Raw genomic sequence first — 15,959 nt, 5'->3', positions numbered from 1 at the left:
CGTCAAGGCTTTAGGTCCCCAACCGGTAAATTCTTAGGACGGCTGGCTACAGGGCTCCTGGCCGAACGTTGCCTACACTCGGAAGCTTTACAGCATCAAGGGAGGTTGCTTAGCAACGAGACCGATAAGGGGGGCCGCGGGGCGCACGCGTACGTGAAGCCAGCGGCCGCAGGCGGGCCGTTTTGCGCACGCGCGGGAGGCGGCCTCCAGGCGTTCAGGGCTTGACGGTTGCTAGGGTGACAGGGATACAACATGGCGGTCGGATCCTAACGCTCTCCGACAGGGGGCCACCGCGGAGGTCCTAGTTCGGGATCCTGCCTCAAAGGAGTGGAAGCCCGGGGTCACCCTTCTTGCCTCTTTCTTCTCCGTCGAGTGTCGGCAAGGTGTTGTCGCCGGCTTCCGCATCCGGGATGAAGAGTGAGTGGGGCCGGGGAGGGGCGGACACGCGAGGGTGAGTGGCGGGAGCGGGACGGGCCGCCGAGGGGCCTCGTCGCCCTCGGTGTCACTCGGGCCCCGAGCTTCCCTGGTCTGTGAGAGCCCTTGAGCCGCAGGTGCAAAAAAAAAAAAAAAAAAAAAAACCCACAAAAAAACACATTCCTTTGCTGTGAAAATATTATGTTAGTGTAGTTGTAATGTTAAACTTGCATCGTATCCTAATAGTCAATCGGTAGTGGCATCGATTGTGTAACAAAGATATTAAAAATACTTGATTCACCTCATTCACCCTTTGCAAGCAATTCTTTTTTTTCTCGTGTTGGGTATTGTTCGCTCAAAGCTGTGGTTAGAGTGCGAGGTTTACGGAAGGCTTCGCACTTTTGCTTACAGTGTGAACTTATATACAGTACACACACTTTTTTTTTTAAACCATATTCTTTTTTTTTTCCCTTTCCAGCTATTTTGAAAAAGTTTCAAATCTACAGAAAAGTTGCAAGAAGAGTTCCCTGAGCCCTGGCCGTTTGGCTCAGCGGTTGGAGCGTCAGCCCGCGGACCGAAGGGTCTCTGGGTTGATTCCAGGTCGAGGGCACGTGCCTGGGTTGCTGGTTTGATCCCAGGCTGGGGTCTGGGTCGTGCAGGAGGCAACCAATCCATGTTTCTCTCTCTCCCTCCGTCCCTTCCACTCTAAAAACCAATGGAAAAGTATCCTAGGATGAGGATTAACCAAGAAAAAAAAAAAAGAGAGAGAGAGAGAGTGACACCCTGAATGTTTATAAACCTTCGTCTAGATGTCCCACTGTGCTCTGGGCATTTCTCTTTCTCTCTAAATTATGTATTTATCTTTGCTGAACCTTTTGAGAGTTAGTTGTAGACATTTCACCACTAGCAATCAAGTATCTGCTAAGAACAGGGACGTACTCCTCCACAGTCACAGGACAGCTAGCATGTTGACACAGTACTGTCACGGAGTATGCAGTCTATAATAAAGATTTTCCCAGTTACCCCAATAATGTCCATGTTAGGTGTTTGTTCTCTTTCCAGACTCCAGTGAAAAATCACAAATTACATTTTGTTGTCCCGTCTCTTTGGTCTCCTTTAATCTGGCACAGTGCCTTGCCTTTTGTGTCTTTTTTCAAAAGTACGTTTTTACTGATTTGAGAGAGAGGGGAAGAGAGGGGAAGGGAGAGGGAGAGAGAGAGAGAAACATTGGCTGCCTCCTGCACACCCCCTACTGGGAATCTAGCTGGCAACCCAGGCCTGTGCCCTAACCGGAATTAACCTTCGATCTCTCAGTACCTGGGTTCCTATTCAGCCGCTCAGCCACACCAGCCAGGGCACTTTTATGTCTTTCATGACATTTTTCAAGAATCTAGGCCACGTGTTTTGCAGAATGCCCCTCACTTTGGATTTGTCTGGTTCCTTCCTCATGTGTAGCTTTAGCTCAAATATTTTTGTCAGGAATATGTCAAAATGATGTGTCCCATCAGTGTGTCCCCATTTTGGTGAAATTAGGTTTGATCATTCTGTTTATTAACCTCGTGCCCCTCTCTGAGAGGCAATCACTCTTACCAGTTTCCTGTGGGTCTATACATATAAGTAAAGGGTGGGGCAAAAGTAGGTTTACAGTTGTGAATACGGGACACAGTTTATTCCTGTATTATTATTTATTAATTATTATTTTCCATATGAACAACTGTAAACCTACTTTCACCCCACTCCACATATTAAATGTGTATCTGTACATTTATATATCTACACATATATATGTGTGTGTGTGTGTATATATATCTCTACATATAAATGTACATCCCCCCTCTTTTAATGAACTATAGAAATGATCCCTAAAAGTATAGTCTTATTCCCCCTTTTAAAACACCAGTGTTAGCATTTTATAAATATATATAAGCACATATAGAAACACTTGCATTTTATTACTTATATCTTTTAAACTTCTGGGTTATTTTTATGTAGTAGGTATTATTTGATATGTTCTTTTCTTTTATTTATTTTTTTAATCCTCACCCAAGGATATTTTTCCATTTATCTTCAGACAAAGCAGGAAGGAGGGAGAGAGGAAGAGAGAGAGAGAGAGAGAGAGAAACATTGATGTGAGAGAGACACATCAATTGGTTGCCCTCCACATGATCTGCAGGCTGTCGCTGTAACTGCTGAGCCAAACCGGCCAGGGCTGACATGTTCTTTTAGATGGCCATTTTGGTAGTATTGGTTGGTTTAGTGCTACAGCTTTATTCTGTCTTCTTTCTACCTTAAAATCCAGTCTGAGAACTGATATACCCTATTGTCCCCCAGGTTTAAGTCCTGATCATAGTGGAAAGACTATCCCAGAACAGGAAGTCACAGAGAGAGAGAGAGAGAGAGAGAGAGAGAGTCATGGAAGCAGAAGAAACAAGTAGAATGAGTGATGGTGAAATTGGACTCATATCTGGAGTTCGGCGAGCGGGGCCAGGAATGCTCGATTATCGTGTTGGTCTTTAGGGTTTTCCAGATGTATTTCCTTGTTTTTTTTCTAGTCAGTGCCCATGTGTTTAGGGATGTATTGATCATTCTGTGGATGATTCCTGATGCCTCCTTTTTGTTTTGCATCATTTGCAGTAGTAGGGAGCAAGAGGAACACAATGAAGTTGCTGAGAGCGTGGGCTTTGGAGCCAGCAGACCCGGCAGCCTCTGGCCAGTTACTGACCGTTCTTGTTTTATGTTAGTTTTTTCATCGTTCCAGTTATTTATTACTGTGTAACAACTCACTCCAACTTAGTGGCTTAAAACAAATCATCATGCTCTCTCATGGTTCTGTGGTTGCCTGGACACAACTAGGCAGGTCTCACTTGGAGTCTCATGCAGTTGCCGTGAGACTGGCTGGAGCTGGAGTCATCTCCAGGGTTTACTCCCTCCCGTGTCTGGGTGGATGCTGATTGTCCGCTGGACACCACACAGTCTCATGTGGCCTGGGCTTCCTCACAACATGGCCACTGGGCTCTGAGGGTGAGCATCCCAAGAGCTGGAGGAGGAAGCAGGGTTACCGGGTCCAGCTAGTCTCAGAAATGGCAGAGTGCCACTTCCACATCCCCCAGATCTGAAGAGGGAGGACACAGACCTCACCTCTTGACAGAGGAGTAAAGTGGAGCATGTAGGGTGGGCTCTCTAGAGGCTGCCACCGTTGGAAAATAAGACCTGCCACATTCATCTTTTTTTTCTTTTTTTTTTTATCCTCACCCGAGGACATTTTTCCATTTTTTGTTCAGATAGAGCGGGACGGAGAGAGAGGAAGAGAGAGAGAGAGAAACATCGATGTGAAGGGACACATCGAGTGGCTGCCACCCGCACGACCAACCAGGGCCGGGGACAAACTGCAACCGAGGTACGTGCCCTTAGCGGGAACCGAACCCGGGTCTCTCTGTACCGCAGGCCGATGCTCCAACCGCTGAGCCAAACCGGCCAGGGCCACATTCATCTTTAAACAGGTATAATAATGTCTATTTTATAAGATACTATATTAAGAGATTAAATGAGATAATCTCTGTAAAGCTCGAAGTGGCTGGCACATGGTAAATTGTGAAGGAGTTGTTCAATTGTGAAGGAGTCATTCCAGTGGACGGAAGGCAGGGATGTAAAAGGGGAAAGAATGACAAACATCAGTCAGATCCTTACCCTTATCTGAGGGAGCACCAGTCTTTTTTCTGTCTGAACTTTTTAATGGGTTATTCAAAACATACCTATAAAAGAGAAAAAAAAAACCCTGCATGTTTGGAAGACAATAACAGTTTGCTATTATATCACAGAGAGAATTTTTAAGATTATGTGTTTTTTTAATTTATTGGTTAACTTTAGGGAGAGCGAGAGAAACATCAATTTGTTGTCCTACTTACTGATGCATTCATTGGTTGCTTCTTGTATGTGCCCTGACAGGAGCTCAAACCTGCAACCTTGGTGCATCAGGATAACACTCTAACCTACTGAGCTATTTTAAATTGATTTGAGAGAGAGAGAGAGAAACATTGACGTGAGAAAGAAACATCAGTGCCTACCTTCTTTCTATATGTACTCTGGGGACTGAACCCAGAACCTGTACATGTGCCCTGACTGGGAATCGAACCAGAGACCTTTGGGTGCACAGGACGATGCTCAACTCACTGAGACACACGGGCCAGGGCTCACCTTCTGTTTTTATAACTAGATGCATCAACTAGCAACTTTTCCCCTTTAAATTAAAATTAAGTGAAAATAATACTGGCTTTGTGATACATTCAAACGGAAGGTTGTAAGTTAGTCTCAGGACCTGCCCCTACTTGGCTGAGTAAATCCTGGTTAACATTTTCTTAGGTGTGCTTCCATAAATGTCCTGTGCATATTTTCAGTATACATATATATTTGTTCCTTAAATAGATACCCCAAATTAAATGTTCCTAGCAATGAATTTACTGGGTTACAGGGTGCAATTTATTTATTTATTTTTATTTACTTACTTTTTTTTTTTTGGTTTATTCTCATCTGAGAATATTTTTTTATTGATTTTTAAATAGAGTGGAAGGGAGGGAGGGAGAGAGAGAAACATTCATGTGAGAGACACATTGATTGGTTGCCTCCCATACGACCCTAACTAAGGCCAGGAGATCTAACCCGCAACCCAGGTACATGCCCTTGACCAGGATTCGAACCCAAGACCCTTTGGTCCATGGGCTGACTCTCTAACCACTGAGCAAACTGGCCAGAGCGACTTATTTATTTATTTATTATTTATCTTAGAGAGAAGAAGGGAGCGAGAGAGAGAAAGATATTGATTTATTGTTCCACTTGTTTATGCATTCATTGGTTGAGTATTTTATGTGCCCTGACCGGGGATCAAACCCACAACCTTGGCATATAGGGGATGACGGTCAAACCAACTGTACTACCTGGTCAGGGCCAAAGGATGCAATTTAAATGTGAAATTTTTGTGAATTTAGAAATAATTTTATATTCTTTTGTGTTTTCATGATGTTTGGTAATTCAAGTCAGTTTTCCTCACTACGCAATGTAATTAATTGGGTGCAGACTTCTTTATCGGAGGTTCCTGACCTTGTTTCAGTAATTTGGTTTGAATTACTTAATCTCTAGCAAAGTGGAAATTAGAAGCTCAGTCATCTTCTTGATAACTATGGTCCAGACATGTGCTGTGTACTTAGCAATTAACCTCCCGCAATTCTCATTCCTCGGCTGGCTGAGCCCCGCACCCCAGGGCCTATCACCTGCTGTCGTTAGGCTCTTTAGAAGCAGTGCTTGAATACAGGTGTCTGCACCTGGGCATGACAGCTTTCTCCTTTCACAAAAAGTGACTCTGACCTCCACTGTCATGGTTAAATAAGGCTTCGATGGCACTTACACAAACAAGCCCTGGCTTAATCAAAGTGAATAGAATCTTAATGAATGCAAACAATCTCATTTATCTTCCCTTTCCACTATTTCATTCATTTATTTTAAGTCCTCTTTGTCCTCAAGTCTGGATGAGTGGTTCGTTTCGTTTTTTGGTGACTTTATTATTTCTATTGCCATTGACGCGGGGCAGGGTTATTTTCACTAGCACAGCTCTGTACCCTTCGCAGCTTTGTGTGTATTTTCGTGTTTCTTGTCTGACTTTCAAGGCCTGTGAAATACCCTGGAGCCTGTTTGTTGGAGAAGGATGGGAAGAGATTTCCGGGTGTGTTTTCATGGGAGTGTTTCTCTTTTTCCCTCCCCCACCTCCCATCCTTGTTTTGTATCCAGACCTTATGTCTATTAAAAGAGCCATGGGGGAGCCCTGGCTGATTTGGCTCAGTGGTTACAGTGTCAGACCATGGACCAATGAGTCCGGGTTCGATTCCAGCCAAGGACACATACCCAGGTTGAGATTTGTCCCTGGCCCTGGTTGGGGTCATGTGGGAGGCAACCAGTCAATGTGTCCCTCTCACCTCGATGTTTCTCTCTCTCTCCCTTTCTCTCCCTCTCTCTCTACCTGGAGATAAATAGAAAAATATCCTCGAGTGAGGATAAAAAAACAAACAAACAGAAAACAAAGAGCCATGGGAGAGACAGTGACCCTTTTTGCCCCACAGACAGCCCCCTCCAAGGCCTCGGATTCCATTTTATTTTGGTTAATCTTTACCCGAGTATATTTTTTCCATTGATTTACAGAGAGAGTGGCAGGGGAGGGAGGGAGGGAGGGGGGAGAGAGATAGGAGGCAATCAATGATGTGTCTCCCTCACGACCCACCAGAGCTGGGGACCGAACCACAACCAAGGCATGTGCCCTTAACCAGAATCGAACCCGCGACTCTTTGGTCCACGGCCAAACCAGCCAGGGTGCGTCCAGTGTTTTTCCTATGAATGGGTATGTATTTGTATGATCATTACCATCCTCTTTTCACTTAACATTAAACAGTGGCTAAACATTTGCCAGTATTGTTAAATGTTATTTGAAGGCATCTTTTTTTTTTTCATCCTCACCCAAGGACATTTTTTCTTTTTTATTCAGGTAGAGTGGGAGGGAGAGAGAGGAAGAGAGTGAGAGAGAGAAACATCGATGTGAAAGGGACACATCGAGTGGCTGCCACCCGCATGACCAACCAGGGCCAGGGACAAACTGCAACCAAGGTACGTGCCCTTAGCGGGAACTGAACCCGGGTCTCTCAGGACCACAGGCGGTTGGTTGCTCTAACTGCTGAGCCAAACCGGCCAGGGCAAGACATCATTTTTAATGGCTACATAGCATTTAGCTTGTGTGTTCCATAATTATTATATCATTGCCTTGATAGTGGACACTTAAGTTTTGAGCATTCTTGCTGTTGTGACACTGTGACAAACATCTTTGTCTGTAGATCTTGTTCGTGTCTCTGTTGGAAGTGGGAGTGCTGAGCCAGGGGATCTTCCTAATCTCTCTTTCCTACTTAAACACGCAGTGCGCGGTCACTGTAGAATGTTCATACCACACTGAGATACTGGCAGAAGTCTGCCATCCCACTTCCCCAGGAATCCATCGCCGCCAGGGCGGGTACAGAATGTCCCAGTGGTCTTGCCACACAGCCACATTGGTTTCCTCTGTGGTTGTGCCACGTCGTGTGGACTCTGCCTCCCCACAACCTGTACCTATGTTGAATACGTGTTTGTTGCAAACTTTTGCTAATTTGATTGGTAGAACAGTCTCTCTCTCTTAAAGCAGATTTTCTAGCTTTGTATTGCTTTGAGTACCAGTAGGTTTTCTTCCTTTTTTTTTTATCCTCACCCGAAGACATTTTTGCATTTATCTTCAGATAGAGCGGGAGGGAGAGTCAGAGGAAGAGAGAGAGAGAGAAACATTGAGGGGAGAGACTCACATCGATTGGTTGTGCCAACCTCACAACCCTTCAGGGACAAACTGCAACAGAGGTTCGTGCCCTTAGTAGGAGCCAAACCCAGGGCCTCTCTTGTCCACGGGCCTACACTCTAACCACTGAGCCAAACCAGCCAGGGCACCAGTAGGTTTTCATAATGACCATTTTTATCTCTTAAGTGAATCATCCTATGTTCTTTGGCCTTTTTTTCATTGAGAGGTGCTAGTATTTTACTTATTTATTTGTAGGTAGTCTTTATAATAAATATATTAGGCGTTGTCATATTTCTTACAAATGTTTTCTCAGATGGTAGTTTGCCTTTACACTTTCTGTGAAGTTTTTGACGTCAACACGCCCAAACATGTGGCGAGGCTCACCTCTGAATCTCCTTTTTGTGTGGCTTCCTCCTTGGCCTTCAGCTTTAAAGGACATCTTCATCTGATAGGCGGCTCGGTGTGCCGGTGCGTTTTCTTCCTGTTTGAGTTTCAGTCGGCTTCACCAGTATTTACCAGTATTCAAGTGTATTGCGGTGAAGGATCTAACTTGAAATTTTTAATGTCAAATCTCCAGCGTTTAACTTCTTTATATTCCCCCAAAAGTGCCTCCCCCAACTCCAGGGATCATTGCTATGCTTTCTCTTGATAAAATGTTGCCTTTTCTAGAATTCATGTAAATGAAGTATAGTGAAGGTACATGCAATATATGTGGTCTTTTGAATCTGGTCCTTTCCCTGGGCATGACGTTTGTGAGGTCCCTGCACGTGGTGCCGCGTGTCGGTGGTCCAGTTCTTTTTGTTGCTGGCTGGGGTTCTGCTCTGTGGGTGGATCACAGTGTTTACCCACTCACCGGGCAGCGAGTTTGCTCTGCCTGGTCCCCTTCAGTCGAGAGCCACTGACTTACGGCAAAAACACAGTAAAGTAAGCCTAGATTGTTATTGACTCCTACAAAAATTATTAAGTGACAGGAAAGGAAAGGAAGAGAACATTTTAGAACAACCAAATTTAAGAGCATTTGAATGGTAGTCTACACTCAGCTTCTTATCAATAAAATCCAGTAGGAAATTGACTGGAATAAAATTTACACATCATTTTTTAAAAACTTTATTACTTCTAAGAAATAGTACCTTTTTTCTGCTGGTGTGATCAAATGAGAATTCACAAAAGGTATTAAAAATATGCCATATAGCCCAGCTGGTGTGGCTCCATGGTTGAGCATCAACCCATGAACCAAGAGGTCACCCATTAGATTCCCGGTCACGGCACACGCCCAGGTTGTGGGCCCGATCCCCAGGGGGAGGCATGCAGAAAGCAACCATTCAATGTTCTCTCCCATCGATGTTTCTCTCTCTCTCTCTAAAATCAATGAGGAAAAAATAATTTAAAATATGCCATATTAAATTTTTAAAAAATGTGTGCCATATTGCGCCCTGGCCGGTTTGGCTCAGTGATTAGAGCATTAGCCCTCAAACCAAAGGGTTGCGGGTTTGAGTCCCAGTCAAGGATAGGTACCTGGGTTGCAGGTTTGATCCCCAGCCCCAGTCGGGGTATTCGGGAAGCAGCCAATCGATTTATCTCTCTCACATTAATGTTTCTCTTTCTCCCTCCCTCATGCCCTTCCACTCTCCCTAAAAATCAATAGAAAAATATCCCTGGGTGAGGATGAACCAAAAACAAAAAAAGGTACAATGCCCAGAAGAGGTGTGGAGGAGGGTGCCCTCTTTTGGAGCCGAACTGGTTTGCAAACCTGCTTTGTGCTGATGCAGGTTTGGGACCTGAAGGTGACTGGCTCTTTTGGTCCAGGTTTGTTTAATAGGCTTCTGATCTCTTTGCTTCTGGTGAGTTCTGCACACAAGGTTCTATTCTAGTCCTGCTTCTCAAGGCTGCCTTGTTTCTTTCGAGTCTTGCTCTCGTGCTTCTGTATCTCATTCCATCGGAGCCTCCTTGAGTCCCTGAAATGACACTCGGTCACTGTGACTTACTCCCCGTTCCCCGGGCCAGCAGGCCCAGCAGGCCTTGGCGCTTGGTGGTACTTGTTCCGGGAGGCAGCGGCTACTGCAGGCAGCGGCCTGCACTGCAGCGTTTCCTGGAGACCCCCAGGCTCGCGGGCCAGCCTGTCTGCCCGCTGACTGCAGTTTTCGGTTTTGTTAGCAGTCCCACCCAACTTGAAGATACTCATGTCTGTGTCTGTCATCAGGTTTGGTTTATAAAACAGAAACTAGCATTTCAAGCAAGAGGGAATTTACCACAGTGAATTAGAGGTTTGTGGAACCACTACCTGTGCAGGGGGTAATGGTGGTGGCAGCCCCAGGCCAGAGGCTGCTGCTGTCAGTTTCAGGAAGTCAGGAGCTGTGAGAATCGCAGGAAACCGCACCCAGTCTGCTGGGCCCATCAGCTGGACCTCCGTGGAACTAGGGAGAGGGTGACCTCCAGGAGAACGCTCCGAGGCTGCTGGTGCGCGTCCCCTCTGCCGAGCGCCCAGGCCTGTGCCCGTGAGCTCCTGCCAGAGCCTTCCCAGCCAGCCACCCTGCTCCTCTGCTTTCCAGGCCTTGTGGGATCTGACTCTCACCCTTGCCGGGGTGCGGTCCCGCAGTCCCTGTGTTGGGGGAGCGCAGAGAGGAACCGCTCTGGCCAGCGCACAAGGTGAGGGGAGCGCTGAACCTAGGAACCAGGAGAAACAGCTCCCGGCACAAACTGCTGGAGTGTCTCAGGTAAAGCGTTCTCTGTCTGGAAACAAATACAAAATATACGTATACATAAAACCTTGTTTTTCATAATTGTCTTTATTTATAGACTACAAAGCAATTGGCAAAATAGGCGAGGGAACGTTTTCTGAAGTCATGAAGATGCAGAGCCTGAGAGATGGAAACTACTATGCATGTAAACAAATGAAACAGCACTTTGAAAGGTAGGCGATGAGACACGTTACCACTGTGTGCAGACTCGGGTTCAAGTCACCAGAGCGACTTAATACTCATGGGAAGATTATATTCATGTGACGGTATGTAAGATACAGTCAAATTTCTTTAGGCAGTGGGGATTGTGGGTGTTGTAACCCAGGAGATCGACCACACTCAGACTCAATTTTTCAGTTTTTGGGGATGTTTTATTACCTGCGCAGGGACTGCAGCCAACCTACACAGAGGAGAACTGCAGCCCTGAGCTCAGGGGGAGGGTTGCTTATATAGGGCAGGGGTCCTTCAAGAGTTTAGCAGAACAAGCAAGCTGCTTGTACAGAAGCGGAGGCAGTTAGCGATAAGCAGGAGGGAACGGAGGTGGGAGGGAGCTGAGGCGAAAGGGAACTGGGTGAACTGGGTCAGCATAAATCTATTCTGCTATTCATTCTATTATCTAAGTTTTAAAAACTAACAAATTCGAGATGGATATCAGCAGTTAGTCAGGTGCAATACACACATGTTTAACAGTTACAGTTTTATGGGGTAAAGGGAGCTTCAGTTTCTCCCTATCAGTTTCTTTACAGAGCATGCAGGACACTCTGGCCTTGGGGCCGTTTCTGTCCTCCCTTTTCCTGAAGGATGTTGCTTTTCAAATTCCCAGTGAAGATCAAACTCTGGTTAATTTTTATGGGGCTAAAGCCGTCTATAACATTCCCCATTGTTCATCTTGCTGTCTCTGAGGTTGTTAATTAGGGCAGCTCAAAGACAAGTTGGATTCTAAGGACAGTGAGCTACAATAGTGGGCTCATTTTATGTTTATCATACTGGATTTTATTTATGTCCCAGTTTACTGTAATATCAGTGATTAATTGGTCACAAAAAAATTTAAACAGTAAGAGTATGCCTCACTTAAAACAGTCTATATGTTCCTCAAAATTTTTTGTGTTGGACTTTTATAGACAAAACCTTAGTCTAAATATACTAGAACTCGTGATTTATTTATTTGTGAATCAATGTGTTGAAAAATAATTTCCAGGTGCAACTACTATGGAAAACACTACGGTGTCACCTCAAAAAGTTAAAAATTGAATTGCCATTTGACCCAGTGATCCCACTTTTAGGAATATAGCCTAAGAAACCTGAAACACCAATCAGAATATATGTACCCCCATGTTCATAGCAGCACTATTTACAATAGCTAAGATCTGGAAACAACACAAGTGTCTATCAGTAGATGAGTGGATAAAAAAGCTGTGGTACATATACACAATGAAATACTATGCAGCTATAAGAAAGAGAGATCTCTCATCCTTTGAGATGACATGGAGGGACCTGGAGAGTATTATGCTAACCGAAACAAGCCAAGCAGAGAAAGACAAATATCACATAATCTCACTTATTTGTGGAATATAATGAACTAAACAATGAACAAAATTGACCCAGAGACATAGAGGTGGGGTATAGACTGACAAACCTCAGAATAGAGTGCATTGTGGGGTGGGGGGGAAAGAGATATACCACAGAACTTATATGCATGTACGCATAACCAATGGACATAGACAACAAAGCTGGGGATAGGGCGGGGGGGGGATGGGGAGGAGGGTGTCAATGGGGGAAAAAGGGGAAACGTCTGTAACAAAAACAAATTAAAAAACATAATTAAAAAAGAAAAGAAAAGAAAAATCATTTCCAAATAGGGTTGGAGAAATCGATTCCCTGGGGTGACAGCGTGTGGAGTGGGAGCTCTCTGGTTCTGGATCAGTCCCCTGGGGGAGCTGCGGCTTTGTCCCTCACAGGGCCTCTGCACGTCTTGAGTTTGCCGCTTAGCATATATCACACTAAACAGTCATTACCACACTACCCAACGATGAAGTGAGTGCTGGCTTCGTGGCAACTGTTCAACTTCTCAATAAAGAGGTTTGAAGCTCAGCTTTTAATGTCAAAGGAATTGCAGTCTCCAAGTACCTAAAGCACATTTTTAAAAACATAGTCATTCCCCCACATTGATGCAGAGCCTGCTGAAGGGTTGGGGTATAAACCTTGATTTCAGGCTCTTAGTGTGAAAAATTGTTTCTCAGATCAGAAACGCGCACAGGCCAGTTAGAGGTGTCCAAGAGTATGGAGAACAGTAATTTCATCCTCGTGACATCCCCACGGGATCGATGTGATCATCCTTGGTTCACACAGGAGGACAGGAGCTTAGAGATGTGAAGTCATGTGACAGCTGTCACTCTAGGTCAGAGCCAGCTCTGAACCCAGATTCCTCGTTCTTCACTGCTCAGAGCATGTGGCCAGTAGCTGGTTGGCCGAGACTGCTGTCCCTGGTCCCGTGCTTTGCTCTGCCTGTCACTTTTTCCTTTGTGCGACAAATTACTCGTGGTAGAGAATCAGATGCACAGTGTACTGACTACCCCTTATCTAAGAGCAGACTTCCTTAAAGAGCCACCTTGGAGAAACGCACCAACACCCAGAGTGGCAGAGAACGGACCGTAGCAGCAGGGTGTGGGGCATTTGCTCCTCAGGGAGAACCAGGTCCCACTGTCAGGTTCAGGGGTAGACGTGCTTACAGACAGCAGCAATGGCCAGCTGCTATTTTGGTGAAGAGATGCAAATAAAACATGGACCGAACAAATAGCATCCCGACTCAGGTACTTCCGCGACTGCTGCTGTCAGAATCCTGCGTGAGCACGCTCACTGTGGAGCCGGCCTCAACGCCATCTGCTGGGCCGCAGACGTCCCTGCAGAAGGAACAGCCATCACAACACCATTTAGAAGTGTTTCCATCAGAGGAATGCCCTTAAGGGACATTCTTTTGAGGGGTGGGGGACACTCAGTTTATCTGGAGAAGTACCTTCGTGTACTTTGTGTAACCTCAGTTTCTCAGGAGATGTAGTGTTATCTAAGGGACGCGGTTTCCTGGCAGTAACACGCATCCTGGATCCACCATCTACCAACACATTGAAAGTGCACCCCTCGTGTTAGAGAGGACAAGAGTCTCAAAGTCTGGGCCGTTCTTACTGAATGCTGTTCTTGCTAATGTTAAAACATAGCAAAGTATTTTGCAGACCAGCTGTGAAAAAGATGAACTCAACAGGAACTCAACCAGACTAAGTGTAGCCAACTGCAGAGAAGAAATCAATGTGCAACGGACAAATAGTGTTTCAGGGGAACCTGGGTTCTTGAGCTTAATTTGTTCTGGAAAGCTGTTCGAGAAGTGATTTGCTCAAAAACCGAATCAACTTTTCCCATTTGAAATAATGTAAATTGAATTAATCCGTTCCAGCAAAAAAAGCACGAAAATAGCCCTGGCCAGTTTGGCTCAGCGGTTAAAGCGTCGGCCTGCGGTCCGGAGAGACCCAGGTTCGGTTCCCGCTAAGGGCACGTACTTCGGTTGCAGTTTGTCCCCGGCCCTGGTTGGTCGTGCGGGTGGCGGGTGGCAGCCACTCGATGTGTCCCTTCACGTCGATGTTTCTCTCTCTCTCTCCCTCCCACTCTATCTGTACAAAAAATGGAAAAATATCCTCGGGTGAGGATAAAAAAAAAAAAAAAAAAGCAGGAAAATATCCACAGCACAATTTCCTGAGATGTTAACAAGGTGAAGTTTAGCAGTAAACTGACTCACACTCTCGCATTCTCTCCTTTGTTGCCTGAGAGACCGTGACTGATCGTACAGGTATCAGCATGAAAGCATTATCAGGTCGAGAACTGACGTTTTGTTCCACAATTGAGTCATTTTTCCATGAACAACTTGGTCAAGAACTGAATTGTTTGAGATGGGAGATGTTTGAGAACCGAGGTTTGACTATGAGCAATGGCTAAGCCTCCCTTCCCGGAGACAGAGCTTTGGAGGTGAATCCCTGTCTCCTGCACTAGCTGCAGGTGAATCAAACTGCGTGCTGACAACCATGTCTGCTTACTGAACAGAGCACCCTAAGTGGAGTTCAGTAACACTTGTGCAGCTGAGCCTTGTATAGTTTTCAAAGATTTTTTTATTGATTTTTTTTTTTAAGTAAGAGAGAGAAACATCAATCAACTGCCTCCTACACAATCCCTATAGGAGATCAAGCCCATAAGCTGGGCATGTGCCCTGACCAGGAATTGAACCCGTGACTTTTTGGTGCATGGGACGATGCCCAACCAACCGAGCCACGTTGGCCAGTATGTATTTGTCTTAACTTTAAAAGTTTTTGGTTAATCCAGCTGGTGTGGCTCAGTGGTTGAACGTTGACCCACGCACCAAGAGATCACTGGTTTGATTCCTGGTCAGGGCACATGCCCAGGTTGTGGGCCTGATCCCCAGTGCAGGGGCATGCAGGAGGCGGCCAGTCGATGTTCTCTATCATTGATGTTTCTCTCTCTCTCTTTCTCTCTCTCTCTCTCTCTCCCTCTCCCTCTCCCTTTCTCTCTCTCTAAAATCAATAAAGAAAAAAATATATTTTTAAATAAATAAATAAAAGTGGTTGGTTAGCCCTGGCCAGTTCGGCTCAGTGATTAGAGCGTCGGCCCGGGACCAAAGGGTTACAGGTTTGATTCCCAGTCAAGGGCACATACCTGGGTTGCAGGTTCCATCCCTGACCCCGGATGGGGTTGTGTGGGAGGTAACCAGTCAGTATCTTTCTTACATCGATGTTTTTCTCTCTCTCTCCCTTCCACTCTCTCTAAAAGTCAATGGAAAAAGATCTTTGGGTGAGGATTAACAAAAAATAAATAAGTAGCCCTGGTTGGTTTGGCTCAGCGGTTAGAACGTTGGCCTGCGGTCCAGAGAGACCCAGGTTCGGTTTCCACTAAGGTCACATACCTCCATTGTAGTTTGTCCCCGGTCCTGGTTGGTCATGCGGGTGGCAGCCACTCCATGTGTCCCTTTCATGTCGATATTTCTCTCTTTCCCTCCTACTCTATCTGAACAAAATATGGAAAAATGTCCTGGGTGAGGATTAAAAAAAAATTTTTTTTTCTTATTGATATTAGAGAGAGAGAGAGAGGAAGGGAGAGGGATATAGAAATATCAATGAGAAAGAACATTAGTTGGCCGCCTCCTGCGCGCCCCCCACTGGGGATCAGGCCCACAACCTGGGCATGTGCCCTGACCGGGAATCGAACTAGTGACCTCTTAGTGCATAGGATGACGCTCAACCACTGAGCCACACCGGCTGGGCTGTCATTATTTCTTAATGACTGGTCCAGCTCTGGCCCTGGGGGCTCTTCCAGGCTGGCTCCACTTCTAATGTGTCCTATCCTTTTTTTTTTCTGTTGTAAATACTTCTTTACTTTTTTTGGCACCATAAGATTCT

The 15,959-nt window shown here is 45.5% G+C and overlaps 1 protein-coding gene across 1 annotated transcript in view; it reads left to right on the top strand.

Moving 5' to 3' along the window:
• Window positions 1-278: 278 nt before the first annotated feature.
• Window positions 279-15,959, top strand: part of MOK (MOK protein kinase) — a 37,015-nt gene continuing 21,334 nt past the window's right edge. Inside the window, exons 1-2 of the mRNA XM_036278000.1 lie at window positions 279-417; window positions 10,565-10,679. Coding sequence (XP_036133893.1) covers window positions 411-417; window positions 10,565-10,679 — 122 coding nt within the window. The 5' untranslated portion in view covers window positions 279-410. The remainder of the gene's footprint in view (window positions 418-10,564; window positions 10,680-15,959) is intronic.

The sequence above is a fragment of the Molossus molossus genome, unplaced genomic scaffold (assembly GCF_014108415.1).
Source record: "Molossus molossus isolate mMolMol1 unplaced genomic scaffold, mMolMol1.p scaffold_m16_p_1, whole genome shotgun sequence".
NCBI lineage: Eukaryota > Metazoa > Chordata > Mammalia > Chiroptera > Molossidae > Molossus > Molossus molossus.
This window is presented reverse-complemented; position numbering and strand designations above follow the sequence as displayed.